At 44.9% G+C, this 27,093-nt stretch overlaps 2 protein-coding genes across 4 annotated transcripts in view; both read right to left on the reverse strand.

Moving 5' to 3' along the window:
- Positions 1-6,926, reverse strand: part of SPG11 (SPG11 vesicle trafficking associated, spatacsin) — a 76,770-nt gene extending 69,844 nt beyond the window's left edge. For all 3 annotated transcript variants that reach the window (XM_002691092.6, XM_059890978.1, XM_059890977.1), the window contains exons 1-4: positions 6,496-6,926; positions 3,946-4,130; positions 2,863-3,087; positions 972-1,173 (exon numbers count right to left, since the gene is read on the reverse strand). In XM_002691092.6, the coding sequence (XP_002691138.3) occupies positions 972-1,173; positions 2,863-3,087; positions 3,946-4,130; positions 6,496-6,911 (1,028 nt within the window). In that variant the 5' untranslated portion in view covers positions 6,912-6,926. The remainder of the gene's footprint in view (positions 1-971; positions 1,174-2,862; positions 3,088-3,945; positions 4,131-6,495) is intronic.
- An 8,167-nt stretch (positions 6,927-15,093) lies between these two features.
- Positions 15,094-23,849, reverse strand: PATL2 (PAT1 homolog 2). The gene is made up of 13 exons (XM_024998174.2): positions 23,305-23,849; positions 22,610-22,696; positions 21,789-21,931; positions 21,218-21,298; positions 20,856-20,994; positions 19,301-19,421; positions 19,106-19,203; positions 18,842-18,895; positions 18,608-18,741; positions 18,326-18,485; positions 17,694-17,834; positions 16,923-17,020; positions 15,094-16,056 (listed from the first exon to the last, which is right to left on the reverse strand). The coding sequence occupies exons 1-13, from the start codon at positions 23,605-23,607 to the stop codon at positions 15,879-15,881; spliced, it is 1,737 nt and encodes a 578-aa protein (XP_024853942.2). The 5' UTR covers positions 23,608-23,849; the 3' UTR covers positions 15,094-15,878.
- Positions 23,850-27,093: the final 3,244 nt, after the last annotated feature.

Raw genomic sequence — 27,093 nt, forward strand, 5'->3', positions numbered from 1 at the left:
TCACCTGTTAAACTGTTTACCAAGGAATCTGATTAGGAGGTAACTCTACATATACAAGATATATTTCAGTCAGTGAAAATGGCCTACTGATACACAAGCATACAACCTGAAAATGTGATAATCATCCCGGCTTAAAAATTCTAAAAAATACGTTAAAAAGCCACTAAAAACAAAAAACCACAGTAGTAAGAAGTTCTGGCTGATATGTGAGGATGAAATTAACTCATCGAAGTACATTCCCAATTACTCAAGGATATGTTTATTTCATTCACATTAAACTAGGACCAAAAATCCTAATGGCTTGAAATGTCCCTTAATTCTGAAAGTCATAAATGTTGATTAGCCTACTTGCAAGTTGCAATAAACAGGTGCTGTGTACATGGGTATGCACAATCAGATACAAACATGTTCCCTTCCAACATAAGATGAGAAGCAACTAGAATTTCTAAATCAAAAAGCTACACACAGAAGTACTCAATTTTCACTAATATATTCAGAAAGTTGCCGGTGTGGGCCCTCCACAGGAAACACCTGAGAACATCCTAAGATTGGAAAAAGGTGGATCCCATAGGCGGCCAGGACCATAAGCCACATAAGATAAAATTCTAACAGGGTAAATCCCATTTTTCTTCTGCTCTGGCATTGGAAAGAAGTGAGGAGATTACTATAATAGCTAAGAGTTTTTAAAATTGTGCTCGGTTACTTTTTACATATGATGACATAAACTATCTATAATATAAATATAAATCAAAATAAAAACTTCAATATGCATCCAGAAATAAAAAATAGCCAGTGGTCATCTGTACATATTTTTATATAGTAACAAGCTCACTATGTAGTACCTAGAATGTAGATAAAGGAAGAAAACTGGTTAAAAGAAAGGGAAAAAAAAAGGCTAACAAGTACATTTTTTAACCTCTTTTTGGCTCTAATTATTTACCTCAAATTAGAGAAGGAAGTAATCTACATACCTGAAGTACAAAGTCAAGTTAAGAGCAACTGCAGTATTGGAGAAGCCCACGACCACTACAACATCCAGGTCCTGAGACACTTTCAGTGAAGTAAATGAAGAACTCTTGGCTGACTCCTGTTGCTGCTCATTACACATATCTTCTTGAGCAAGTGCTAAATCCACATGAGCTACTTGTTTACCATCCACAATGTCAAAAATGTCTTTGAGTTAAGAGTTAAGAGAAAATGTCAGTCTTAAGTATGCCCACACTTAAAACACAGAACAGGACAGAGTTACAGACTTCATCGTTCCAACCTTGTAGGTATAGTAACAGGAGAATGGACATTAAAGAACCCATCATGTTAACCAGGTGACTGTGACTTTAGTGACCCAATAAACAACCTGGCAGAGTTTATTCAACAGTGTCGCTCAATCTCCACTCTGTGCCAGCCCTCAAGACATCACGAACATTTTCCACTAGAGTTCTGCAACTGTGCTGTTCAAAAGAAACAGCGCGAGGCACATTTGTCATTGTAAATTTTCTAGCAGCCTTATTAAAAAAGTAAAAAGAAACCAGTGAACCTAATTTTAATACATTATTTAACCCAGTATATCCAAAATATTATCTCTACATGTAATTAATATAAACATTGATACATTTTACATATTTTTTCGAAATTGTTCAAACTGAGTTATTTTATACTTATAGCACATTTCAATTGGGACAATTTTCATTGCAATTATTTGATCTGTATTTAGACTACAAAAATTTATATTTAATAACTTGGAACAGCCAAGTCGTTCCAAACATACTCTAAAGTTCTCCAATAACTGAATCAAGTATCGGACGTTAAAGTAATTAAATACAACTAAGAATTCAGTTTCTCAGTCACACTAGCCAGTTTCAAGTGTCCAACAGCCACACATGACTACTGCCTACCGTGTTAGACAGTGCATTTCTGTAACCTGGCAACAAAAACAAAGTTAATCCAATATTCTGTAACATTTTTTATAATACAATAACCTGTATTTTTTACAAAAGAAATTTTAATACAGACTATGATACATATAAAATACTACTATTTGGTCACTACCATGGTGGCTCAGTGGTAAAGAATCAGCCTACAATGCAGGAGACACGTGTTTGATCTCTGGGTTGGGAAGATCCCCTGGAGGAGGAAATGGCAAACCATTTCAGTATTCTTGCCTGGAGAATCCCATGGACAGAGGAACCTAGCAGGCTACAGTCCATGTGGTCACAAAGAGTCAGACATGACTGAGTATGCATGCACACAAACAATATATGTAAAATAGAAAAAAAATGAAATAAAAGTTCCAAAAACACTACTATAAGGGTCGTTCTTCAAATAATCTTCAAATAATTTTTAATATAATTCTGCTGGTGACCTATGTATCTAAGGACAAAAAAAATCTGTGACAGTTTCCAAAAATAAACTTAAAAAAACGGTTATGCAAACAATATGATTTCCTAATACGACAGAAGCATTAGAGGCAGTAGGAGATAAGATTATACTCATACACGAAAATGAGTGTATTACATCATAAGCAGTCATCTAAATCCCTCCTGGAACAAGCACAAAACTGATATTTAATAAATAATATTTTAAATAAATGGGTAATACAGAATATACCCAATTTAAAAACATAGATAAGCTCGATGGTTATGACTATGAAAAAATGTATATTTATAAACTGAAAAATATCTGAATGGAATATAAAGCAATGCAGCTGAGTATCTGAAGTTCATGAAGAGCTTTTTCTCCGAAAGGTTTACTGAGAAATTAACCATTCCACCTATAAGCCAGTCCCTAAACTTAAAAGCCTAAAAAGGCTCATTTTCCTAGGTATTCTCCTCCCACCGACATCAACATCTTTACCAAAAAGGATACAGATCCAGCCTAAACTACTCAAAATAAAGAGAATTCCTCTGCAGAGCTGCGTGTCAATAATCCTGTCCACTGCCTGCGCAGGTAAGGGTAATGTGCAACAGCTGAGTACCCTAATCTCAGCATCTCTTTCAGGAAACATAACATGTAGGACAACACATTTGTTGATGAACAATAATGATGTGTTGTTGTGAAATGACAGAATCCTCAAAGATAATAAGGAAATACCTATAAAACAAAAGGATATTACATCAAACTCACTGGTCACAATTTTACAACTGGTAAATTTGGTGCTGTTAACACAAACAGATGAAACAAAAAAGAATCAGCATTTATCTTAGTCCAACTCTAGACAATTACTGATCAAACTCAGCTAAGCAAGTGGTCACTGGAAGGTAGGTGAGGGAATGAATGAAGATGACCTACGATCTCTCTGTGCCTTCTGTTTCTGGCCAGAGTGTAATTTAAAAACCCACATGATTAAAAAAGGTTCTTACCCACGAGACCCCAGAAGAACCATCACAGACTCTTTTTTTTAAAAGGAAAAGAAGAAACATAAGCAGGGTGGCAAGAATGCTACTGCCTTAAAAATAAATGCCTGAGTGCTTTGATTTCTGCTCCCTGAAGCCCTCAGGATAGGATGTAGCAAACAGCTCTGTGACCAGTCCAGATCAGCAGATTAACCAAGAGAAATATAACATCAGCCACAAAAGTGAGCCACATGTATAATTTTAAATTTTCCAGTAACTGCACTGAAAAAAAAAAAAAAACACAGGTAAAACTAATTTTATTATATTATTTACCTCATCTTCAAAACATCAACATGTAATTAATACAAAAACTATTAATGAGATATTTTACTTTTTTAGTACCAAGTTTTCAAATCTGGAATGTGTACTTGACATTTGAAGGACACATTAATTCATATTAACTACATTAACAGCCTCGTGTAACTAGTGCCTACTGTACTAGACAGGGCAAATATCCCTCCCTGATTTTACCTCTGTAAGAACTGTTCCTGAAATATATAAAATTACATAGTAATACAGATTCAAACATGCTGCAAGACTACCTGCAAATACTTACTGATATTTTGATCTTCAACAAGCTTCTGCAATGTCTCTTCACTATAGCTATATAAAATGGTTGCATCACATCTTCCATGTTCCAAATTAAATTCACAGATGAGCAGTTCATAATTTTCAGTAAGAGCAAGCAGTCTGGGCTTGTTGTTTGGTGTCCCGCTGTGATGAGAATCCTCCCACACAAACCTACGGAAAAAGTTTAGACTATGATTATATTCTACATCCACAATAATACTTACCCCCAATGGTGAGGGTAAAATGGCAGAAAGAGGAGAGAACTTTTTGGTTCACCTAAGAGCATTCATTCTATACACAACCTAAGGGAATGTAAACTGCTCTAGATTTCAGCCCCTTTTCCCTTTCTCCTTCCCTTCTCACTTCTTTCCTCTCAACATCCTTCAGGGCAACACAAGAATACAGGAGTGGGTGGTGAGGAGGGGGCAAAGAGTAAGAAATGGTGGCTGCTCTTATTCCATTTCATCCTAAATCCAGACTGATGATATGCTTAAAGAAACTGTCATGATCAAGGATAAGTTTCAATAACCGAATGTCTATTATTTATAAGAAATGGTCTTCACAATAAACAAAAAATGTTCTGCTAACATAAATGCTTTCAATCACTTTTTAAAAAAGTGATTATTGCATTTATAGACTTTGAAGACTTTAAAGAGGCGTATCACAGAATAGCTCTATCCAACAGAACTTTCCATGAGATGGAAGTGTTCTACGAATCTCCAAGGTCCAATACAGCAGCCAACTGCCACATGGGGCTACTGAGCACTTGAAACATGCTCAGTGAGTGCAACCGAGGAACTAAATTTTCAATTTTAAGTCACATGTGGCTAATGGCTAGCATATGGGGCAGTGCAGTTATAAAATATATAACGCAGTACAAAGTCAACATACCAACACGACTAACAAGGATGGAAAAAGACTATTAATGCTACAGCTTCAAATTAAATTGTTACATTTAAAAATAAAAAAGCCCAGATTTTGAAAACAATGCAGATGAAGCTACCATGCTGATAGTTTCTTTTTTAAAAAAAAGCTTTTTTCCACAAAAGAAATGTTTTACATCTAAAAACAGTGAACTTGGTGCTATGTCAGAGAAAAAATATTGACATTTTGTATTTTTGTCTTTATACCTAGAATGATGTTTCATAAACAGCCAATACCTGACTGTTTACACTGAAGTCTGAAAATGTTAAATATGGAAATGGATAAACAAATTAAAATATATTTAAAAGCAAAATACTGTGAAACGAGTAACATCATTAGCACATGGGACCATATTGCCACGTGGAAAGACAGATTTTTCACGTAACAGATTACAGAATGCACAATGATTCAACAATATACACAAAAGACCCTGTATATCGGTATAGTCTACCAACATGCGATTATGGCAGAAAAGTGAAAGTCGTGTCCGACTCTCCTGGCATTGCAGGCGGCTTCTTTACAAACTGAGCTATCAGGGAAGCCCCACTGGCAGAAAAGTAGGAAGCAAACTCTGTACCCTATAAATGTGTCCTTATTTTTACCCTATGAATTACTCGAATTAAAACTTAATTCAGTTAAAAAAAAAAAAAAAAAGCTAAAACCTTGTCTTCCATGCTCTTCCTCTCACTAATCTGCATTAGTTTACATAAGCCCCCAATTATTTCATGTCAGTTCTGCTTATCTTCTATTAGGATCTCTGACTCATTCCTCTCTTTACAGGACTGTGTTCATCGGTACTTAATAATGCTGAATCAACTAACTTAACGAGAGAGAATCCTTTTCCTAGCAGCTAGAGACTAGGAGTAAAGAAAACATGAAACCCACTGAAGCATTCAGGGATTTACCAAACGACTCTCTACTGTGAGGCACTGTTGTACGACCTGGAGATTCCAAGACTATTTGGCTACTAAAGCCGTAAAGAAACATTTCTAAAACGTTTTATTAAAGAGTCCAAAGCCTCGGATGGCACTCTCAAACTTAACGATATAAAACGTAAGAGTTACAGATGACTGAAATTGTTTTTCTGTCTTACCGACCACACAGCACCACGTGTATTAAGAACTGTCTGACTACACCTTTCAGGCACTACTCCTAGGTAACGAGCAGCGCGCATAATAAGCACTTGTTAGGAAAATACATTAATGAGTAGAAAATGCAGGCTCTATCTATCCTTCAAAGGGGAGCGGGGAGAGTAAGCTCAAAAGTGAAGGAAACAGCTATCTGTATCCCGCATTAGAATAACAACACGACAATGGAAATGAGACGATGCCCCCCAAATGGGCGTGGGGTAGAGCACGGTGACGAGAAATCAAACTCTGTAGAACGAATAAAAAAGCTCAGAGCCCAAACAAGGACTCCTACAACTCCCCGCGTGCGGAGAATCTGGGTGCGGTCTCCGCCCACCGGGAACGGAAAAGGGGAACACGACCGCCGTGCGGCTCTGAGGGGGCCGGGCCCGCCTCAGGCGGGCGCCCCGCCGTCACTCCGCTCCCGCCGCCCCCAGGCCAAGAGGCGCGCTCCCTTCACCGCCCGGCCCGGCCGCAGCTCTTACTGCCGAAAACAGCCTTCCAGGCGGCAGTCGCCCCCGCCTCGGCCGCCCGGCGCCAAGGGAAGTACGTGAAGGCTGCCTGCGGCCGTCAGACTCCCCAGGGCCGCCTGCTCTCTGTGCAGCTGCGCCCGAGACCCCAGTCGCCCTACGGCCTCGGCGGGGACCGGCACCAACAAAACGGGCAGCGCGCCCTGCTCCGCAGCCATCGTGGCCCACCGCCCCTTCCGGCCCGCGTGCCGCGTCCCGCGCCCCGCGCCTGCGCGCTGCTCCCGACCCGGTCTCCGCCTCGTGACACCCCCCGCCCCCAATCCCCCGCCGCGTCGTACGCCTGCGCAGTGCGCCGACCCGCTCCCCGCCTCCTGACCCCCACCTCCCGTCGCGTCGTGCGCCTGCGCGGTGCGCCGACCTGCTCCTCGCATCGTGACCCCCGGCGCCGCCCACCCCAGCGAAAGCAAGTCTTAGTTTGTTTCAGGGAGAGAAAGTTGGAGGTCTTCGTTAGCGGTTGAAGAGGGACGTGGCAACTATTTTCAATGTTATGTCACCCTCTGCTCTCTCACCCTTGCTGCCGCCCATCTACTGAGGCCAGCCCCTGCCTCTGTATCCACTTCTTCAGTTCAGCTCAGTCGTGTCCGACTCTTTGCGACCCCATGGACTGCAGCACACCAGGCCTCGCTGTCTATCACCAACTCCCGGAGTTTACCCAAATTCTTGTCCATTGAGTCAGTGATGTCATCCAACCATCTCATCCTCTGTCGTCCCCTTCTCCTCCAGACCTCAATCTTCCCAGCATTAGGGTCTTTTCAAATGACTCAGCTCTTTGCATCAGGTAGCCAAAGTATTGGCGTTTCAGCTTCAACATCAGTCCTTCCAATGAACACCCAGGACTGATCTCCTTTAGGCTGAACTGGTTGGATATCCTTGCAGTTTCAGGGACTCTCAAGATTGTCTTCTCCAACACCACAGTTCAAAAGCATCAATTCTTCGGTGCTCAGCTTTCTTTATATAGTCCAAAGGCGATAGCACTCTTGCCTGGAAAATCCCATGGACGGAGGAGCCTGGTAGGCTGCAGTGCATGGGGTCGTGAAGAGTCCGACAGGACTGAGCGACTTCACTTACATTTTCATGCATTGGAGAAGGAAATGGCACCCCACTCCAGTGTTCTTGCCTGGAGAATCCCAGGGACGGGGGAGCCTGGTGGGCTGCCGTCTGTGTGGTCGCACAGAGTCGGACACGACTGAAGCGACTTAGCAGCAGCACATCCATACATGACTACTGGAAAAACCATAGCTTTGACTATTTGGACCTTTGTCAGCAAGGTAATGTCTATGTTTTTTAATATGCTGTCTAGGTTGGTCATAACTTTTCTTCCAAGGAGCAAGCGTGTTTTAATTTTATGGCTGCACTCACCATCCGCAGTGATTTTGGAGCCCCCCCAAAATAAAGTATGCCACTGTTTCCACCATTTCCCCATCTGTTTGCCATGAAGTGATGGGGCCAAGTGCCATCTTAGTTTTCTGAATGTATAGTTTTAAGCCAACTTTTTCACTCTCCTACTTCACTTTCATCAAGAGGCTTTTTAGTTCCTCTTCACTTTCTGCCATAAGGGTAGTGTCATCGGCACATCTGAGGTTATTGATATTTCTCCCGGCAATTTAGATTCCAGCTTGTGCTTCTTCCAGCCCAGCTTTTCTCTTGATGTACTCTACATGTAAGTTAAATAAGCAGGGTAACAATATACAGGCTTGGAGTACTCCTTTCCTGATTTGGAACCACTCTGTTGTTCCCATATCCAGTTCTAACTGTTGCTTCCTGACCTGCATACAAGTTTCTCAAGAGGCAGGTCAGGTGGTCTGGTATCCCCATCTCTTTCAGAATTTTCCACAGTTTATTGTCATCCACACAGTCAAAGGCTTTGGCATAGTCAATAAAGCAGATGTGTTTCTGGAACTCTCTTGCTTTTTCTGTGATCCAGCAGATGTTGGCGATTTGATCTCTGGTTCCTCTGCCTTTTCTAAAGCCAGCTTGAACATCTGGAAGTTTACGGGGCACATAATGTTGAAGCCTGGCTTGGAGAATTTTGAGCATTACTTTACTAGCGTGTGAGATGAGTGCAATTCTGTGGTAGTTTGAGCATTCTTTGGCATTGTCTTTCTTTGGGATTGGAATGAAAACTGACCTTTTCCAGTCCTGTGGCCATTACTGAGTTTTCCAAATTTTCTGGCGTATTGAGTGCAGCACTTTCACAGCATCATCTTTTAGGATTTGAAATAGCTCAACTGGAATTCCATCACCTCCACTAGCTTTGTTTGTAGTGATGCTTCCTAAGGCTCACTTGCCTTCCAAATCCAAGATGTCTGGCTCTGGGTTGGTGATCACATCATTGTGATTATCTGGGTCATGAATATCTCTTTTTGTATAGTTCTGTGTATTCTTGCCACCTCTTCTTAATATCCTCTGCTTCTGTTAGGTCCATGCCATTTATGTCCTTTATTGTGCCCATCTTTGCCTGAAATGTTCCTTTGGTATTTCTGATTTTCTTGAAGAGATCTCTAGACTTTCCCATTCTATTGTTTTCCTCTTTTTCTTTGCATTGCTTTCTGAGGAAGGCTTTCTTAGCTCTACTTGCTCTTCTTTGGAACTCTGCATTCAAATGGGCATATCTTTCCTTTTCTCCTTTGCCTTTCACTTCTCTTCTATTCACAGTTATTTCTAAGGCCTCCTCAGACAACAATTTTACCTTTTTGCATTTCTTTTCTTTGGGAATGGTCTTGATCTCTGCCTCCTGTATATGTCACGAACTTCCCTCTGTAGTTCATCAGGCACTCTATCAGATCTAATCCCTTGAATCTATTTGTCACTTCCACTATATAATCATAAGGGGTTTGATTTAGGTCATACCTGAATGGTCTGACCTTCAACGTGGGATAGATCCTCTAGGCCCGGGCGTCAGTGAGGAGATACCCCTCGTCCAAGGTAAGGAGCAATGGCTGCGCTTTGCTGGAGCAGCAGTGAAGAGATACCCCATGCCCAAGGTAAGAGAAACCCAAGTAAGACGGTAGGTGTTGCAAGAGGGCATCAGAGGGCAAACACACTGAAACCGTATTCATAGAAAACTAGTCAATCTAATCACACTAGGACCACAGCCTTGTCTAACTCAATGAAACTAAGCCATGCCTGTGGGGTAACCCAAGATGGGCGGGTCATGGTGGAGAGATCTGACAGAATGTGGTCCACTGGAGAAGGGAATGGAAAACCACTTCAGTATTCTTGCCTTGGGAACCCCATGAACAGTATGAAAAGGCAAAATGATAGGATACTGAAAGAGAAACTCCCCAGGTCAGTAGGTGCCCAATATACTGCTGGAAATCAGTGGAGAAATAACTCCAGAAAGAATGAAGGGATGGAGCCAAAGCAAAAACAATACCCAGCTGTGGATGTGACTGGTGACAGAAGCAAGGTCCGATGCTGTAAAGAGCAATATTGCATAGGAACCTGGCATGTCAGGTCCATGAATCAAGGCAAATTGAAAGTGGTCAAACAGGAGATGGCAAGAGTGAATGTCGACATTCTAGGAATCAGCGAACTAAAATGGACTGGAATGGGTGAATTTAACTCAGATGACCATTATATCTACTACTGTGGGCAGGAATCCCTCAGAAGAAATGGAGTAGCCATCATGGTCAACAAGAGAGTCCAAAATGCAGTACTTGGATGCAATCTCAAAAACGACAGAATGATCTCTGTTCGTTTCCAAGGCAAACCATTCAATATCACAGTAATCCAAGTCTATGCCCCAACCAGTAATGCTGAAGAAGCTGAAGTTGAACGGTTCTATGAAGACCTACAAGACCTTGTAGACCTAACACCCAAAAAAGATGTCCTTTTCATTATAGGGGACTGGAATGCAAAAGTAGGAAGTCAAGAAACATCTGGAGTAACAGGCAAATTTGGCCTTGGAATATGGAATGAAGCAGGGAAAAGACTAATAGAGTTTTGCCAAGAAAATGCACTGGTCATAACAAACACCCTCTTCCAACAACACAAGAGAAGACTCTATACATGGACATCACCAGATGGTCGACACCGAAGTCAGATTGATTATATTCTTTGCAGCCAAAGATGGAGAAGCTCTATACAGTCAGCAAAAACAAGACCAGGCACTGACTGTGGCTCAGACCATGAACTCCTTATTGCCAAATTCAGACTTAAATTGAAGAAAGTAGGGAAAACCACTAGACCATTCAGGTATGACCTAAATCAAATCCCTTATGATTATACAGTGGAAGTGAGAAATAGATTTAAGGGACTAGATCTGATAGATAGAGTGCCTGATGAACTATGGAATGAGGTTCGTGACATTGTACAGGAGACAGGGATCAAGACCATCCCCATGGAAAAGAAATGCAAAAAAGCAAAATGGCTGTGTGGGGAGGCCTTACAAATAGCTGTGAAAAGAAGAGAAGCGAAAAGCAAAGGAGAAAAGGAAAGATACAAGTAGCTGAATGCAGAGTTCCAAAGAATAGCAAGAAGAGATAAGAAAGCCTTCTTCAGCGGTCAATGCAAAGAAATAGAGGAAAACAACAGAATGGGAAAGACTAGAGATCTCTTCAAGAAAATCAGAGATACCAAAGGAACATTTCATGCAAAGATGGGCTCGATAAAAGACAGAAATGGTATGGACCTAACAGAAGCAGAAGATATTAAAAAGGGATGGTAAGAATACACAGAAGAACTGTACAAAAAAGATCTTCACAACCCAGATAATCACGATGGTGTGATCACTGACCTAGAGCCAGATATCCTGGAATGTGAAGTCAAGTGGGCCTTAGAAAGCATCACTATGAACAAAGCTAGTGGAGGTGATGGAATTCCAGTGAGCCATTCCAAATCCTGAAAGATGATGCTGTGAAAGTGCTGCACTCAATATGCCAGCAAATTTGGAAAACTCAGTAATGGCCACAGGACTGGAAAAGGTCAGTTTTCATTCCAATCCCAAAGAAAGGCAATGCCAAAGAGTGCTCAAACTACGCACAATTGCACTCATCTCACAAGCTAGTAAAGTAATGCTGAAAATTCTCCAAGCCAGACTTCAGCAATATGTGAACCGTGAACTTCCAGACGTTCAAGCTGGTTTTAGAAAAGGCAGAGGAACCAGAGATCAAATTGCCAACATCTGCTGGATCATGGAAAAAGCAAGAGAGTTCCAGAAAAGCGTCTATTTCTGCTTTATTGACTATGCCAAAGCCTTTGACTGTGTGGATCACAATAAACTGTGGAAAATTCTGAAAGAGATGGGAATACCAGACCACCTGACCTGCCTCTTGAGAAATTTGTATGCAGGTGTATGAGATGGCTGGATGGCAGCACTGACTCGATGGATATGAGTCTGAGTGAACTCCGGGAGTTGGTGATGGACAGGGAGGCCTGGCGTGCTGCGATTCATGGGGTCGCAAAGAGTCGGATATGACTGAGTGACTGATCTAATCTGATCTGAATGGTCTAGTGGCTTTCCCCACTTTCTTCAATTTAAGTCTGAATTTGGCAATAAGGAGTTCATGATCTGAGCCACAGTCAGATCCCAGTATTGTTTTTGCTTACTGTTTAGAGCTTCTCCATCTTTGGCTGCAAAGAATATAATCAATCTGATTTCAGTGTCGACCATCTGGCGATGTCCATGTGTAGAGTCTTCTTTTGTGTTGTTGGAAGAGGGTGTTTGCTACGACCAGTGCATTCTCTTGGCAGAACTCTTTTAGTCTTTGCCCTGCTTCATTCCATATTCCAAGGCCAAATTTGCCTGTTACTCCAGGTATTTCTTGACTTCCTACTTTTGCATTCCAGTCCCCTATAATGAAAAGGACATCTTTTTTGGGTGTTAGTTCTACAAGGTCTTGTAGGTCTTCACAGAACCGTCCAGCTTCAGCTTCTTCAGCGTACTTGTCAGGGCATAGACTTGGATTACTGTGACAGTGAATGGTTTGCCTCTGAAACAAACATTCTGTCATTTTTGATATTGCATCCAAATACTGCATTTCGGACTCCTTTGTTGACCATGACGGCTATTCCATTTCTTCTAAGGGATTCTTGCCTACAGTAGTAGATATAATGGTCATCCGATTTAAATCCAACCATTCCAGTCCATTTTAATTCACTGGTTCCTAAAATGTCGATGGTCACTCTTGTCATCTCCTGTTTGACCACTTCCAATTTGTCTTGATTCATGGACCTAACATTCCAGGTTCCTATGCGATATTTCTCTTTACAGCATTGGACTTTACTTCCATCATTAGTCACATCCACAACTGGGTGTTGTTTTTCTTTGTCTCTGTCTCTTCATTCTTTTCTGGAGTTACTTCTCCACTGATCTCCAGTAGCATATTGGGCACCTACCAACCTGGGGAGTTCATCTTTAAGTGTCTTATATTTTTGCCTTTTCATACTGTTCGTGGGGTTCTCAAGTCAGGAATACTGAAGTGGTTTGCCATTCCCTTCTCCACTGCTTATTGGGCTGCTGTTTCTGCTTACAGGCCCTGGGTGGGGCAGTGTCCTTGGGACTGGACCAATCCATCATAGTAGAGCTGACTTGATATGACGTCAAATAATACCATTATATTAATAACAGGATGGGAAAAGGGTGGAAGTGGTAGAGTTCCTGTTTCCTACTTCTCTTTCCTTTAAGAACTATATGACTCAGGATCACAGCAGAGGGGGCAAGAAGAGATGGGGAGTAGGCATTTGGAAAAGTCTCCTTAAGGATACCAGTGCCTTTCTTAACACCTTCTTTTCCACAATCTATGAGGTCACACAACTGTCAAAGGCCAACTCCTATTTGTGCTTTGATTCCCATCCTCCTCCTGTTGTTGTAATTTGTAAACTCTCTCTCTCCACCATGCCTACCCTTCCCCCACGCCTTTATAGGAGTGCTTTCATGATTTTATATATCACTTTAAAAATAGTCTTTTAACCTACACCGAGTACTGCTGCTGCTGCTGCTAAGTCGCTTCAGTTGTGTCTGACTGTGCGACCCCATAGACGGCAGCCCACCAGGCTCCCCCATCCCTGGGATTCTCCAGGCAAGAACACTGGAGTGAGTTGCCATTTCCTTCTCCAATGCATGAAAGTGAAAAGTGAAAGTAAAGTCGCTCAATCGTGTCTGACTCTTCGCGACCCCATGGACTGCAGCCTTCCAGGCTCCTCCATCCATGGGATTTTCCAGGCAAGAGTACTGGAGTGGGGTGCCATTGCCTTCTCTGACACTGAGTACTACCTACTGTCAAAATTTCTCTGCTTCCCTTTCAGAAGATTCCAAATTGACTCTTTCTGTAGTCAACCCTCCTCTCCTTCCCTCAACCTTTCTATTCAGGCCAACATCTCCACCTCAACTGTCCCTTAAGTTCAATGAGCATAAATGCCGAAACCAACCGTTACTGCTCTCTCTCTTCATTCCACACTCGTCCCTTGAAATACTTTTTTCCAGCTTTGGTAACCCCCTAGTTTTCTCCCGATCCTTTCCCACAGATAATACTTCCTCAGTCCCCTAGGTTGGCTTTTCTTCCTATATCATCTTTCCCTCTCTCCTAACTTGTAATACCTCTGTGTGATGATAACTCCCACTTCAGTGTCTTTATCCCTGACCTTTTCCTTCAACTCCAGACTGCTCTTTACCTACTTGATATATCTACTTGGATTTCTAACAGGACTCATATTAAATGTCTAAAATGATGATGATTACTCCCCAAATGCACTTCTCTGCTTTCCCCACATTATTCTGGGGCACCCACCATTCACTCTGCCAGAGAGGCATCCTGGATACTTCACAACCACCCTATGCGGCCCGTCAGCAATGTCTGTCAACTCTTATTTCCAAAACCTCTTTCAAACCTCTTCTCTTTCTGTCTCCACAGCTCTTTAATTCTTGCTCCAACTTTGAGGGGGAAAAAACCCTAAAACTTTTGAACATTTTTTCCCTCTGCTTTCTATCCTGTTCCCCTAGCAATCAGCAGTCAAGAATGATCGTCTCAAAACAAAAGTGACAGATCAAAGTCACTTCCCTGTTCAAAATTCTCACACCCAAGCACAGTTGGAAAATCCAGATTTTTAAAAAAGGGTCACAGATGTGTACCCTGCCTCCTGCTCTCACACATCACCCCCACCCCTTATCTGTATACTTCAGCCACATTTTCCTTCTTTCTTTTCTTCAAACACACCGAGTTCATTCTCACTTTAGGGGCTTTGTGCTCACTAGTGCCTCTGCATGGAACACTCGTCTTTGATTCCAGCCTGACTTTAACCTCTAATTGACAGACCTTCCATTTCACTCCAATTGTGTTTCCCCCACAGTATTTATTACTACTTGGTATCTTCCGTCAGTCCCTGTCCAACCAGAATGTAAACTTCAGAAGAGCAAGGACTTTTCTTTGGTCATCAGTGTTTCTCAACCACCTGAAATGGTACCTGGTTCAAAAAAGGGGCTCCAGTGTTTGTTGATGAGTGAATGACCCCGTTTGTCAAAGTAAACCAAACATTTCATATCTCAAGGGAGATGTTTATATCCAACCCTCTTAGCTCAGCTAGGGCTACTTATAAAAAATGGCAACACCAGAACAGTTTTCAAAGTCAGTCTATTGTTCAACACGACAAGGACTTGTCCCTTACATTAAGGACACTTGTGAAGCTTCACACAAAAGAAAGTGACTTTGATTATACCTCTTAACTTACAAACAAGCTGAAGCACTACATTCTGTTATCTTTTAAATTATACCTCATTTTGCTCTGCCTTTTTAGGCACATAGTTCAGTTTTTTGAGCATGAGAAAAGGTTTTGGGCAAGGTCTGCTGATATATCAAGGCGTACAATTGTCTTCAGACTCTCTGGATCCCTGTGGGCAAAACCTATACACAGCTAGTGTCTGATCACTAAACTTTCCCCATATATAGGCATTCTGGAACAACCTGATCAGTAGATCAAAACAAACCTACTAAAAGAGGGATCAACTCCAAATAACTTCCCTTTAAAGTACTGTATGATGTGATTAGTAGCTCTGTCCAGCAGATGCAAAGTTCTGAGGAAAGATGACTTACTTGTTCTTTGTGCGTTTACATCTTGTTTACATTTGAGTTGTCCCTCAAATACTTGTTGAATGAATAGTTCATCTTCTCAAACTAATTCTTACTCTCAAATATCTTAGTGTGATAAATAATCAAAATTCCTAGGGAAAAAATGGAAAGGTTTGGCTGAAGAAACAGGCCATACAACCCTAACTTGGAGCAGACTGGTTACTCAGTAAGTACCCACGTCTAGAAATACTTCGAAAAGCAAATTATCCTCCATAATCTTGGTTTAAACGTAGTAGAGAAGTGGTAGAGCCTAGTCTGGGCTTCAGCCTGGGGCTATGATCTTATTTCCACGGTCACATACTCCATCCTAGCCTCCAGCTTCTGTACCAATTGTTTGTCCACGTGGTGGCAGAACAGGGGAAGAAGGTTGCTGGGGAAGGCCAGGGGTTCTGCCAGTGAGGCTGTGGGCATCTGAGCAATCTCCCAGGCAGTGAGAACCACCATGTCTGTCCTGGAGGGCAGAGAAGAAACACATCAGCATCTTAGTGTTTATGCGGGAAATAGACTCAGGGCCCAGGTTTCTTGTTATTTTTGACCACCACTTACCACCCTCTGCACCTACAGCAATTAAGATAGAGCGTTTGCCTGTTTGGTATGTGCCAGGCAATGCTTAGTGCTTTACGCATCTTCTGTCTTGCTTAATCTTCAGGTCTCTAACTGGTTAGTACCATCATCCTTCGATCCCTAGTTTATAGGGGAGGAACGGGCTAAAGAAAGTGAAATAATGTGCCCCCATGTTATGCTGCTGGTAAGTGACAGAAGCAGAATTCACACCTAGGTCTGCTAAACTCTAAGGCTTGTCTCTATTCTTGCCTGGAGAATCCCATGGATGGAGGAGCCTGGTGGGCTACAGTCCACAGGGTCGCAAAGAGTCAGACACGACTGAGTGACTTCACTATATATTGCCTCCCATGGGGGACAGCTCTCTAGGCACTACAGAAAAAAAAAAGGGGGCAAAACAGCTACAACTCTGCTAGTTGCCTCTTCTCTAACTTCCTCCCTGGTGCTTGATTAAACCACTCAGGAAACAGCTAATCTGGTTTAGCCTACATATCCCAGGGGGGTTCCCAGGTGGCACTAGCAATAAAGAACCTGCCTGCCAATGCAGGAGATGCAGGTTTGATCCCTGGGTTGGGAAGATCCCCTGGAGGAGGGCACAGCAACCCACTCCAGCAGTCTTGCCTAAACAATCTCATGGATAGAGGAATCTGGCAGGATACAGTCTATAGGGTCACAAAGAGTTGGACACGACTGAAGCAACTTAGCACACATCCCAGTGGTACTGAAATAGTATTTACAAGGTTTTTATGATCTTACCAAGCTGAATGGTCACTGCTGGGCTCCTTGAGGGAAGAATTCAGTGATACCAGCTGCTCCCCATGACTTAGCAGTGCATAGAGCAAAGATATGCCAAACTGCAAGTGATAAAGTGTCAAAGTGTCCAGGGTAAAAATGAGTTTACCATAGGCACCCAGTGCTTCCCTGGCTCTGTTGTTTCCCAACTAAAAGGGTAAGTTCATAGGTACAGATGGAGTCCAACACCCACAACCCATCAAGTTTTACCCAGGCTGGCCAAGAAACTCTGAGCTCTTTCCAAGGAAATCACTGCTCTGAACTGTCCAAAAGATTCCTCTGGGAAGCTGATGATGAAATACACAGTTGTGGTCTCTACCCTGAGGAGTCAGAGACTGTAGGTTGGGAATGGACCCAGGAATTTGATATGGGTAGGATGTGGAGCCCATTTTAAGAGGCACTGCATGAGGCAAAGATCTTCAGAAGGGGTTCACAGGATAATCCACTAGAATATTAGAAGATATGAGATCTTTCACATATAGATCTCACCTTGTATTTATTATGCACCTAATTTAAGTATAGTGTTCCATTTATATGATTTATAAACACACAGGTGGTATAGTTCAGAATATTTTTTGTAGTAAAAGGATTCACTATCAAAAATGTTTGGTGACTTCTGATCCAGAGGCACCATCATCATCTGGAGCTTGTTAAAAAAGCAACCCCACCCTGGGTCCATTCCAGTTAGCACCTGGAGCCCCCTGTGGAGAGACCGAAGCCTCCCACACGTGTTACCTGATTCTGAAGCACCATGGTGATTGGCCGCTCAGAGGAGCCAGGTGGTAGCCGCATGAGTCCCTGAAGTCCTTGGAGGAGTTCACGGAACGTCAAGTGCCTGATACATTTGCTCAGAGGTTGAAATAACATTTGCAGGGCCTGCAGAAAGATCATAAAGGGCCTCTCCGACTCCTTGACAACTTCACCTCCAGGCTCTTTCTTGCCAACCTGCTTCTAGGCCCTTCTGGTCAGCTCAGACCTACCAGGCCTATCACCACTTAAGTGCCTTCATCCCTAGCGGCAACCCCTCAACACCACTTGTCCTACATGCCTTCCCTAAGCGAAGGAGCCTGGGGCTCGGCACTTATCAGGTGGTCCTCATCTTCTCTAACCGCCAGAGCACACGCACACCTGTGTTACATATGCCCACGGGTTTTCCTTTCTTCACTGTGCCTGAAGATCAAAGATCATCAGCTGTTCCTGTGGCAGTCTTCTATAACCCCCTCCCCTGAGGGTGGCAGGGTGAGTCTCCCTCACCACCCAAAACCTTCTCTGGCTTCTCTGAGGGTGGGGAGTGGAAGGAGGAGAAGGGATAAGCATTGCTAACCCATCCACAAAACCATCCTCTCCTCCACTTCGTGCCACACTACCTGATCGGCCACGTCCCTCTTGACCAGGAAGGGCAGGTGGCGGGTGATGGCCAGCAGCAAGCTGACAGCTCGATCCCGGGGCAGGATGGGGAGGAGCCGGGCCACCAGGGCTTTCCCCTTCCCCACGGACAGCGCCTGAAGGAAGCCGTCATCCGCCGCCCTGCAGGGACACAGGCGAACATCGCAGGGCTCCGCTAGAGTAGAGGGCCGGTGTTAGAAGGGAGGGGCCGAAGCTAAACTACTGTCTGCTCCTGGGAAGGGGTGTGACCGTCCCACACTCACTCCAGATTATTCTGCCCCTGGGCCTTTAAGGCCTGGAAGAGCTTCTCAACCCGGCTGCTCCGCTGCTCAGAGTCACGGGGCTGCGCAGGCGCATCCTGCTGGCCATCCTCTATCTCCAGCAACTGAAGGAACATCTGGGAGCGTGAGAGTGCGGAGAGAGGGCGAAGGGGCCAGTGTGAGCATATCCTGTTCTCAGCGGAGGCAAGGAACTCACTGCTAAGGCTGAGGTCTCACCTTCTCAATCCGGTACAGCACCCACAGCCTCTGACTGCTTGCAGCTGCTGTCTCCTAGAGAAAGAGTCCCTGGCTGTCAGCCACAACTCCAACAGCAGCAGCCCACGCCTAGCCAGGCCAGGACGTGAGCTGTAAAGACTAAATCGCAAAGCCTGATCACTCCCCTTTCTCTTAGCTCACAATCTGAACTCAAGTATGACAGTGCTCCAGACCTTTCTCCAAAACACAGGGAGAGAAAAAGGCTGTAGGAAGATAAATTCCTACCTGCTCTTGAGTTCCGTGGGGCACAGCATCGATAGCTCGGCGAGGGGTAAAACACGTCGATACAGCTACCTGGCCCAGGGAACCCTCGATTCGAACCACTGTGTGGAAGGAGTCAGAAAGGCACGTGCCCCTCTGCTTTCCACCTGGGTCCAGCCAGATGTCCGTCCCAACCCAGCAGGTCAGCCGCGGTCCTACCTGATTCATAAGCCTCCGCCTTCTGAATGTAAGGTGTGACCAGCTTGAGAGACTCAAATCTGCTTCTTTGCCCAAGCAGCTCTTCATCTGCCTGCTTCTTCTCTAGTTTCTGATAATATTCCTGAGAGTTCACGAATTAGTCAAATGTATACTCGTTGGTTAAACGTAAGAGTTAGGGTTCTCCAGTGCAAGCTCTTAGTACACCCTGGTCTACAGCATTCATTCCAGAAATGCTCCTGGGATGTAAGGCTCTTCTAGAGCCACAATAAAACATCTTCAGCACCCTAAGCCCCATGCCACCTGATCTGGGGCCCCCATCCTAAGGACTTGAAGAGCTAGGATGGAAAGGCAGAGAAGCAAAGCAGAGAGCCCAGAAGTAAAATGTGTCCCAGGGTCTGCAGGCTTCCTTCACTCCTTATTCTAAGTTATATGCAGTCGCCCCATCCTCCCCTCTCCCCATTTTAATTTGATGGTCCTACCTGTTCTGTCCCAAATCAGCATTCTCTGATGGCATGACAAACCACCTCTCTCCACTGAAGGACAGAGAGAACACTGCTGTCAACTGGCCTCTCAGCCAGTTCTACTCTTGTGTGGGCTGGCATAGCAGCTCTACTATCTGTGAAATCCAGAACTAAAATAAAGCCACTGACTGAGTTAAACAAAGGTTTGAAAAAGCTCCTTCATTGAGAAACAATGTCTAAAAGTCAAGAGTGTAAGATGATCACATTCAAATGATCCTGGCAGAAGGTAGAGGGGTTTTTAAGCATGGTGGGAAGAAAGGAGGAATCTAACGTCAATAGGAAGGAGATAAAGGTGGGAACCTTGCTAGTGGTCTCAGGTGGTTGAAGAGAAAGTGATATAAAACTTAGACAAATCCAGAAAGTGAAAGTACTCAGTCATATCCGACTTTTTGTGACCCCATGGACTGTAGCCCACCAGGCTCCTCTGTCCATGAAATTCTCCAGGCAAGAATACTGGAGTGGGTAGCCATTTACTTCTCCATGGGATCTTCCCAACACTGGTATCGAACCCAGGTCTCCTGCACTGCAGGCAGATTCTTTACTGTCCGAGCCAAAGGGAAGCCCAGACAACCCAGAACTCATGGACAAAGGGTAGACAGGAAGAAGACAGAAAGGAGTCAAAAAACCTGCCACATTTGTTCAAGAAATTGAATTCCATTACCTATAAAAGTTTCTTGATTTAGATCTTAAAAAAAAGTAAAAGGTAAGTAGACGAATGTTTATAACAAGTCATTTCTAAGAGAAACCAATGCGTATGAAAGATGAGAATGTTATTTTCAGACTGATTAGGAGAAATTCTTGTCAAAGGATGGAGACAAAAATCTCAGAGTGTTTAAGGAATCACAAATAATCCCCTGCAGCTGAAATTTAGGAGAAAGGGAAGGAATTTGGATGTCAAGTATAGAAATATGACCCCATCCTTTCACAGTCGTCCCTCCCACGAGAAGGGACGTGGCGACTGTGAGCTGAAGGAAGGCTCTCAGGGCTATGGAGTCAGGCCATTTGGCTCCAAGGTCAGAGGCGCTGGGACTCACCTGGTAGTAATAGTCATCGAGGCGGGGGTTCTCACTCTGCAGCTGAACCATCTGCACTCTTACCACCCAGTCCTTCTCCTTCTGTGTCATGAGGTTAGCATAGGAGTCTGGCTGCTGGGGCCACTTCTTGGCTGGGGGACTTCAAGCCAGGAGGAGGGCTCTTTAGACCTACACCTCCCTGACCCCTCCTACCTCAACCCCACCTGCCTACCCCATCCCCAGAGAACTCCCCAAGGAGTAGAAAGCCTGGAGCTGGATATCAGGGGGAGGGTGGGGGGGGCTTTGGGGGAGGTGCCTTGCCGCAAGGGAAAACCCAGCATGCAGGGTGTTCCACTCAATCCTGCTCCTCCTCTAGGCTTTACCTTCGTGGTCGACCCTGCTGTTGCTGCTGCTTCAAGATCCGCTGGTGCTGAGGGTGGAGCTGGGTCAGATGACTGGGGAGACTTAGAAAGAAACGTGGGCTGGGTGGGAGCAAGCTCTTAGCATCCTCCCCCTTTCTTTTAGCCTCTGGGAACCTCAGCTGGACAGCTATGGGACCTGACCTGCTCAGGACCCTACCCAACGTCGGCCACATGAAGCATCACTATCCTAGCTCAGCAGGGTTCACATCCCCTCCAAGATGTATATCCCCGAGATGGGGCTGCAGGAAATCCTGACACGATAGAAAACCATTTGGCCTGGCTATCAGGACTTCTGAGTCCTAGGCTCAGTACTCCTGGGCCAGCTGACCTCAGATAGTGCTGGGCTTCCATCTCCTCATCTGTGAGGGAAGGGACTGCATGTCACCTCATACGTCTCTTAGTGAGTTTCTCTAAGTATTTTTCTGTGGCAGCTGGTAGACGGGCAGCCATGCCTCCTCAGCTACTACCTCCCATCTTCTGGAGGTAACCCAGCCTGTCTGGACCCCAGGGGAGGGGCGCCCTGATCTAGCACCTGAGCCTCAGGGGCCACGAGGTGGGCGGGCTGCAGAGGAGCGATGGGTCTGGCGCAGGCAGTTGAGGTCCAAAGTGGCGGGCTGCAGAGCCGGCGCTGGGGAGGGAGGGTCGGAACGGAAGGGGAGCCAGGTGGTCCAGGGTCTGCGAGAGGAATTTCAGGGTCTGAGAGAAGCACGTCTCCACCAACAGATCCTGCCTTTGCTGCTGATTGCCTTTCTGCCCTAGGGTCTCACCTGCCTTGGCCTTGAAGAACCTCACCCGACATCTGCCACATAGGGGCCCCTCCAGCCAGTCATGAGGACACCGGACTGTGGGCTCCCTTGTTTCCAGCAGGTTTGTCACCCGCTAGGGAGTAACTCTTGGCCCCTGACAATGTGGGAGCCTGTGCTTTTTCCTCTGCATGTGGGTCAACTCCCCTTCTTTTCCCCCTCTGAGTGTCGTCAGACCTTGTCTTCAGCCCTTCTCAGACCCCTCTGAAGCCCTGCTCAGCCTACAGTTCCCTTCTCTTCTCCCTGCTGGATTTCTGGCAGCCCCTCCAGTCCGGGTCATGTGCTCTTTCTAGCATGAGGCTCAGTGCTACTTATGTTCTGTAAGCTGGAATTGTTTGCCCTTTTTCTAGGAAGGCCAGCTGTCGCAGGACCCGCTCTGTCCTTTACCAAGCTTCTCTGAACAACAGGCGTCCCCCTGTCCATACCCTTACCTCACTTTGCTGCATCCCCAGAGCAAGGTCAAGAGCAGAGTGTAATGTTAAGAAAGGGGACCCTCCAAACACTGCTTCTCTGTACCCTGTCTTTTTCTCACAGCATGGAGACTGGAGACACTCATCTGCCACGGAAAGTGCAAGGAGGCAGGGGGCATCCCCGGAACACCAGGGGCCGTGATTCCAGGGGAGCTGAGAAGACCTTTCTGGAATGGGAGGGAGAAAAACTCAGGTAGAAATGAGCCCCTGTGATAACATCTACATTCACCAGTGTTAATGGGGGAGGTGAGCAGCAGGACCAACAATTTCCAGTACCCAGGATACAGGCAGCCTGGCCCTCCCTCAATTTCAGTCAGTAGGGTCAGGGCCCCCTCTCCTTCCACCAAAGGGAAGCCAGTGGGCATCTGAGGAGTTAAGCTGAAGCAGGGTCTGAGTAACTTCATTTCTGCACGGGAACCCCTTGTGCCTCCCCACGTGCTGATGGAATCCAAGGGACTGCAAAGACCCGGGGCCCAAGGTCAAAGATGACTCATTTCATCAGCTGGAATGAAAATGACTCATTTCAGGAGCAGAGCCAGCATCCCTGGGCGGCTGACACAGCCCTGCTGAACCTGCATTCAAGGTGAGGGCAGCATCAGAAACTAAGCGGGAGACAGACAGGAGGAGGGAAGGAAGGCGAGAGTCTACTGGGGTTCAAGCCTGAAATAGAAAGTGTTCACCCACCTAGAGAGGGGTGAAGAGAAGAGAGATGTGGCGCAACAGCCTGTGCGACGCAGACGGCTCGGGACAACCCCACACCCTCCTGCCGCGGCACCTGGCTGTTGTGGACAGCGCTCTGGACAGCTGGGTCCCCCAGATCATTCTCCTCCTCCTCCTCCGCTTCCTCCTCCTCCATGTCTGGTGCTAAATCTGGATCCAGTTCCTCTTCCTCCAATTGAGAGGCAGACACCAGCTCTTCCTCCAGAGCCAAGGGGACATGGGACTTGCCTGAGCCTTGGTCTAAGCAGGAGCCTGTGGAGGAAGTAGAAACAGGCTCAGCTGCGAAGCGCCCGGCCGAGAGAGGATGCTTCTCTTGGCACTTCTGCTCACGCGCCATCTCCAGCACATCTTCAAACATTGCCTCTTGCTGTATGAGTTCAACCCAGCCTCACTATCCCAGGACGCCCCTAGCCACCCCTGACTGCAGCAAATAGGACCTGGCAGGTACCAATCGCCTTCACCTTCCTCAGCCCCTCTTGCATGGCCTCATTAATACCACCACAGGCTTTTCCACCTGCTCATCCCCCGACAGCCTTTTCTGTGCCTCTTTAATCAACCAAGTTCCAGCTGCCCTGACTCATGGCAATTTAACCCTCACGTGCCAGAGACTTCACATGTATATTCATGTATCGCTCACAACAATACAAGGCTGGTGTTGATCATTTCTCTCTGAAGGTGAGGAAAATAGACCCATAAACGTGATTTCAGTCACCCTCATGATGTGGCAGTAGGTCAGAGAACTTGGGGATTACTCACAGCAGTTTGACTCAAACCCATGTCTATCCACTGAACCACATCCCCAAGCCGCTGAACTCCTGGGACTTTTATCAGATACCACAGACCACTTGGTGATATTACCCTGGAGGCATTTTATCTTTTCGGGCTGGCAGACTTGCTCCAAGGCTGTTTCCTCTGGCGAGAGAGCATTGTTAGCCTCTGGAAGGTAAACCTGGAGCAGGGAAGAGACCCAGAAACCCCTGTCCTTAGTAAAGGATGGTCTAGCATCGAAACAACCAAGGTCTCCCCCCAGCAAAGCTGTCAGAAAAGTTTTGATCCAGATCTCCAAGGAGCAGAATCCCATGCTCTCAGACAGCCCTAAACCCCCCACTCTCTGACCTCAGCTCTAGGGAGCTATCCTGCAGAGGGACAGAAAGGAGAGGCAGGGCTAGGAGTTGGAGGAGAAGCACTCCCACACAGTCACTACCAGACTCAGTCTGTGCACAGGGAGGGGCGCCCAGCCGCCTGGGTGCCAGCACCCACCCCAGCACCGTGGCTGTCCTTTCTGCTCGGCGTGGCCATGGCAGCCTGGGCCAGTCAGGCTCGCTGCCCGGGCTTTAAGATTCCCAGCCCCTGCCTTGCTCCCCTGTTAAAGGGCCAGCATCTCCAACCACTGCATCTTGGTAGAAATGTCAGAACACAAACTCATGAGAAAGAAAACCCTTGAAAGGGGGCAAGAGAATTAGAGTGCATTTTGAACCATCCGCGGTTGTGAGTACAGTTTACTGGGATGGGTTATTTGGGAGCAAGTATTTAAGAAGAGGATCCCTGTTTTCCACAGTCTTAATAAGAACTTTGTCAGGTTATGTTCTCTTCAATCCCTAACCTTGCTCCATTAAATTGGATAGGAAATCCCTGGTGGATCGTGAGGCTACTACAGAGTAGCCAAGTTCTCAGTGCTTCAGGGCAGGATGCTTGTGGAACCTGAAGGGCCACCTGCAGATACTTGCCCTTCCTGGTGAACTTGTGTCTGCTTGAGCTTGAGTCTGTTACCCACTCTTAGTGAATGCAGAAGTCAGATTCTCCAGATGAAAACACTTCTGCAAGAGTTATATAGATAACCCCCTATCTTCTTGGCTGCTGTAAATGGAAACCTGGTTCTGATGCTCAGGAGTAAAGATAAAAGGAAATAACAATAAAAATCAGCACTTCAGGACTGCTGGTAGCAAATGCTGAGACCCATCTGGGCCTCATCCAGCTCCTCAGTGATTCTGGGGTCTGTGCCCACATCCTATGTTCAGCTGAAGTACACAGGCTTTACACAAGCTCTGAATAAAACTAAAGAGATGAAGATAACTCTCTGCATTAAAAATGCAAGTGAGAGGCCTATTGTCATGGTTATAGAGCCATGATTCTGGTGCCTCCAAAGAAAAATACTCTTTTCAAAAGTTTCTCTGTAGGTTAGAACTATATGAGTGAGGGGACAAATTTAAGTAGCTTGAAAGTTACTGATGCAATCTCAAAAACGACAGAATGATCTCTGTTTGTTTCCAAGGCAAATCACTTAATATCACGGTAATCCAAGCCTATGCCCCAACCAATAACACTGAAGAAGCTGAAGTTGAACGGTTCTATGAAGACCTACAAGACCTTCTAGAACTAACACCAAAAAAAGATGTCCTTTTCATTATAGGGGACTGGAATGCAAAAGTAGGAAGTCAAGAAACACCTGGAGTAACAGGCAAATTTGGCCTAGGATTATGGAATGAAGCAGGGCAAAAGCTAATAAATTTTTGCCAAGAGAATGCATTGGTCATAGCAAACACCCTCTTCCAACAACACAAGAGAAGACTATACACATGGACATCACCAGATGGTCAACACCAAAATCATACTGATTATATTCTTTGCAGCCAAAGATGGAGAAGCTCTATACAGCCAGCAAAGAGAAGACTGGGAACTGACTGTGGCTCAGATCATGAACTCCTTATTGCCAAATTCAGATTTAAATTGAAGAAAGTAGGGAAAACCACTAAACCATTCAGGTATGACCTAAATCAAATCCCTTATGACTATACGGTGGAAGTGAGAGATAGATTTAGGGGACTAGATCTGATAGAGTGCCTGATGAACTATGGAATGAGGTTCGTGACATTGTACAGGAGACAGGGATCAAGACCATCCCCATGGAAAAGAAATGCAAAAAAGCAAAATGGCTGTGTGGGGAGGCCTTACAAATAGCTGTGAAAAGAAGAGAAGCGAAAAGCAAAGGAGAAAAGGAAAGATACAAGTAGCTGAATGCAGAGTTCCAAAGAATAGCAAGAAGAGATAAGAAAGCCTTCTTCAGCGGTCAATGCAAAGAAATAGAGGAAAACAACAGAATGGGAAAGACTAGAGATCTCTTCAAGAAAATTAGAGATACCAAGGGAACATTTCATGCAAAGATGGGCTTGATAAAGGACAGAAATTGTATGGACCTAACAGAAGCAGAAGATATTAAGAAGAGGTGGCAAGAATACACAGAAGAACTGTACAAAAAAGATCTTCGTGACCCAGATAATCACGATGGTGTGATCACTCACCTAGAGCCAGACGTCCTGGAATGTGAAATGAAGTGGACCTTAGAAAGCATCACTACGAACAAAGCTAGTGGAGGTGATGGAATTCCAGTTGAGGTATTTCAAATCCTGAAAGATGATGCTGTGAAAGTGCTGCACTCAATATGCCAGCAAATTTGGAAAACGCAACAGTGGCCACAGGACTGGAAAAGGTCAGTTTGCATTCCAATCCCAAAGAAAAGCAATGCCAAAGAATGCTCAAAGCACCACACAATTGCACTCATCTCACATGCTAGTAAAGTAATGCTCAAAATTCTCCAAGCCAGGCTTCAATAATATGTGAACATTAGGACTGTACAGCACAGTATTCAGTATCCTGTGATAAAACATAGTGGAAAAATATAAAAAAGAATATGTATTTTTACATATATGCATAACAATCACTTTGCTATTCAAAAAAAGTAACAGTATTGTAAGTCAGTTACTTCAACATTTTTTTAAATTTTATTTTATTTTTAAACTTTACAATATTGTATTGGTTTTGCCAAATATCGAAATGAATCTGCCAC

The sequence above is a fragment of the Bos taurus genome, chromosome 10 (assembly GCF_002263795.3).
Source record: "Bos taurus isolate L1 Dominette 01449 registration number 42190680 breed Hereford chromosome 10, ARS-UCD2.0, whole genome shotgun sequence".
Classification (NCBI taxonomy): Eukaryota; Metazoa; Chordata; class Mammalia; order Artiodactyla; family Bovidae; genus Bos; species Bos taurus.

What these genes read in the sequence shown, in the direction of transcription:
- PATL2 (XM_024998174.2), bottom strand. Translation starts at nt 23,607, where the DNA reads ATGTTTGAAGATGTGCTGGAGATGGCGCGTGAGCAGAAGTGCCAAGAG. An exon ending in ACTTTCCGTGGCAGATGAGT is followed by an intron (nt 21,932 to 22,609) that starts GTCTCCAGTCTC and finishes TTCCTCTCGCAG; the next exon opens with ACCCTGGACCACCTGGCTCC. An exon ending in CAGGGGCAGAATAATCTGGA is followed by an intron (nt 18,486 to 18,607) that starts GTGAGTGTGGGA and finishes GTGTCCCTGCAG; the next exon opens with GGCGGCGGATGACGGCTTCC.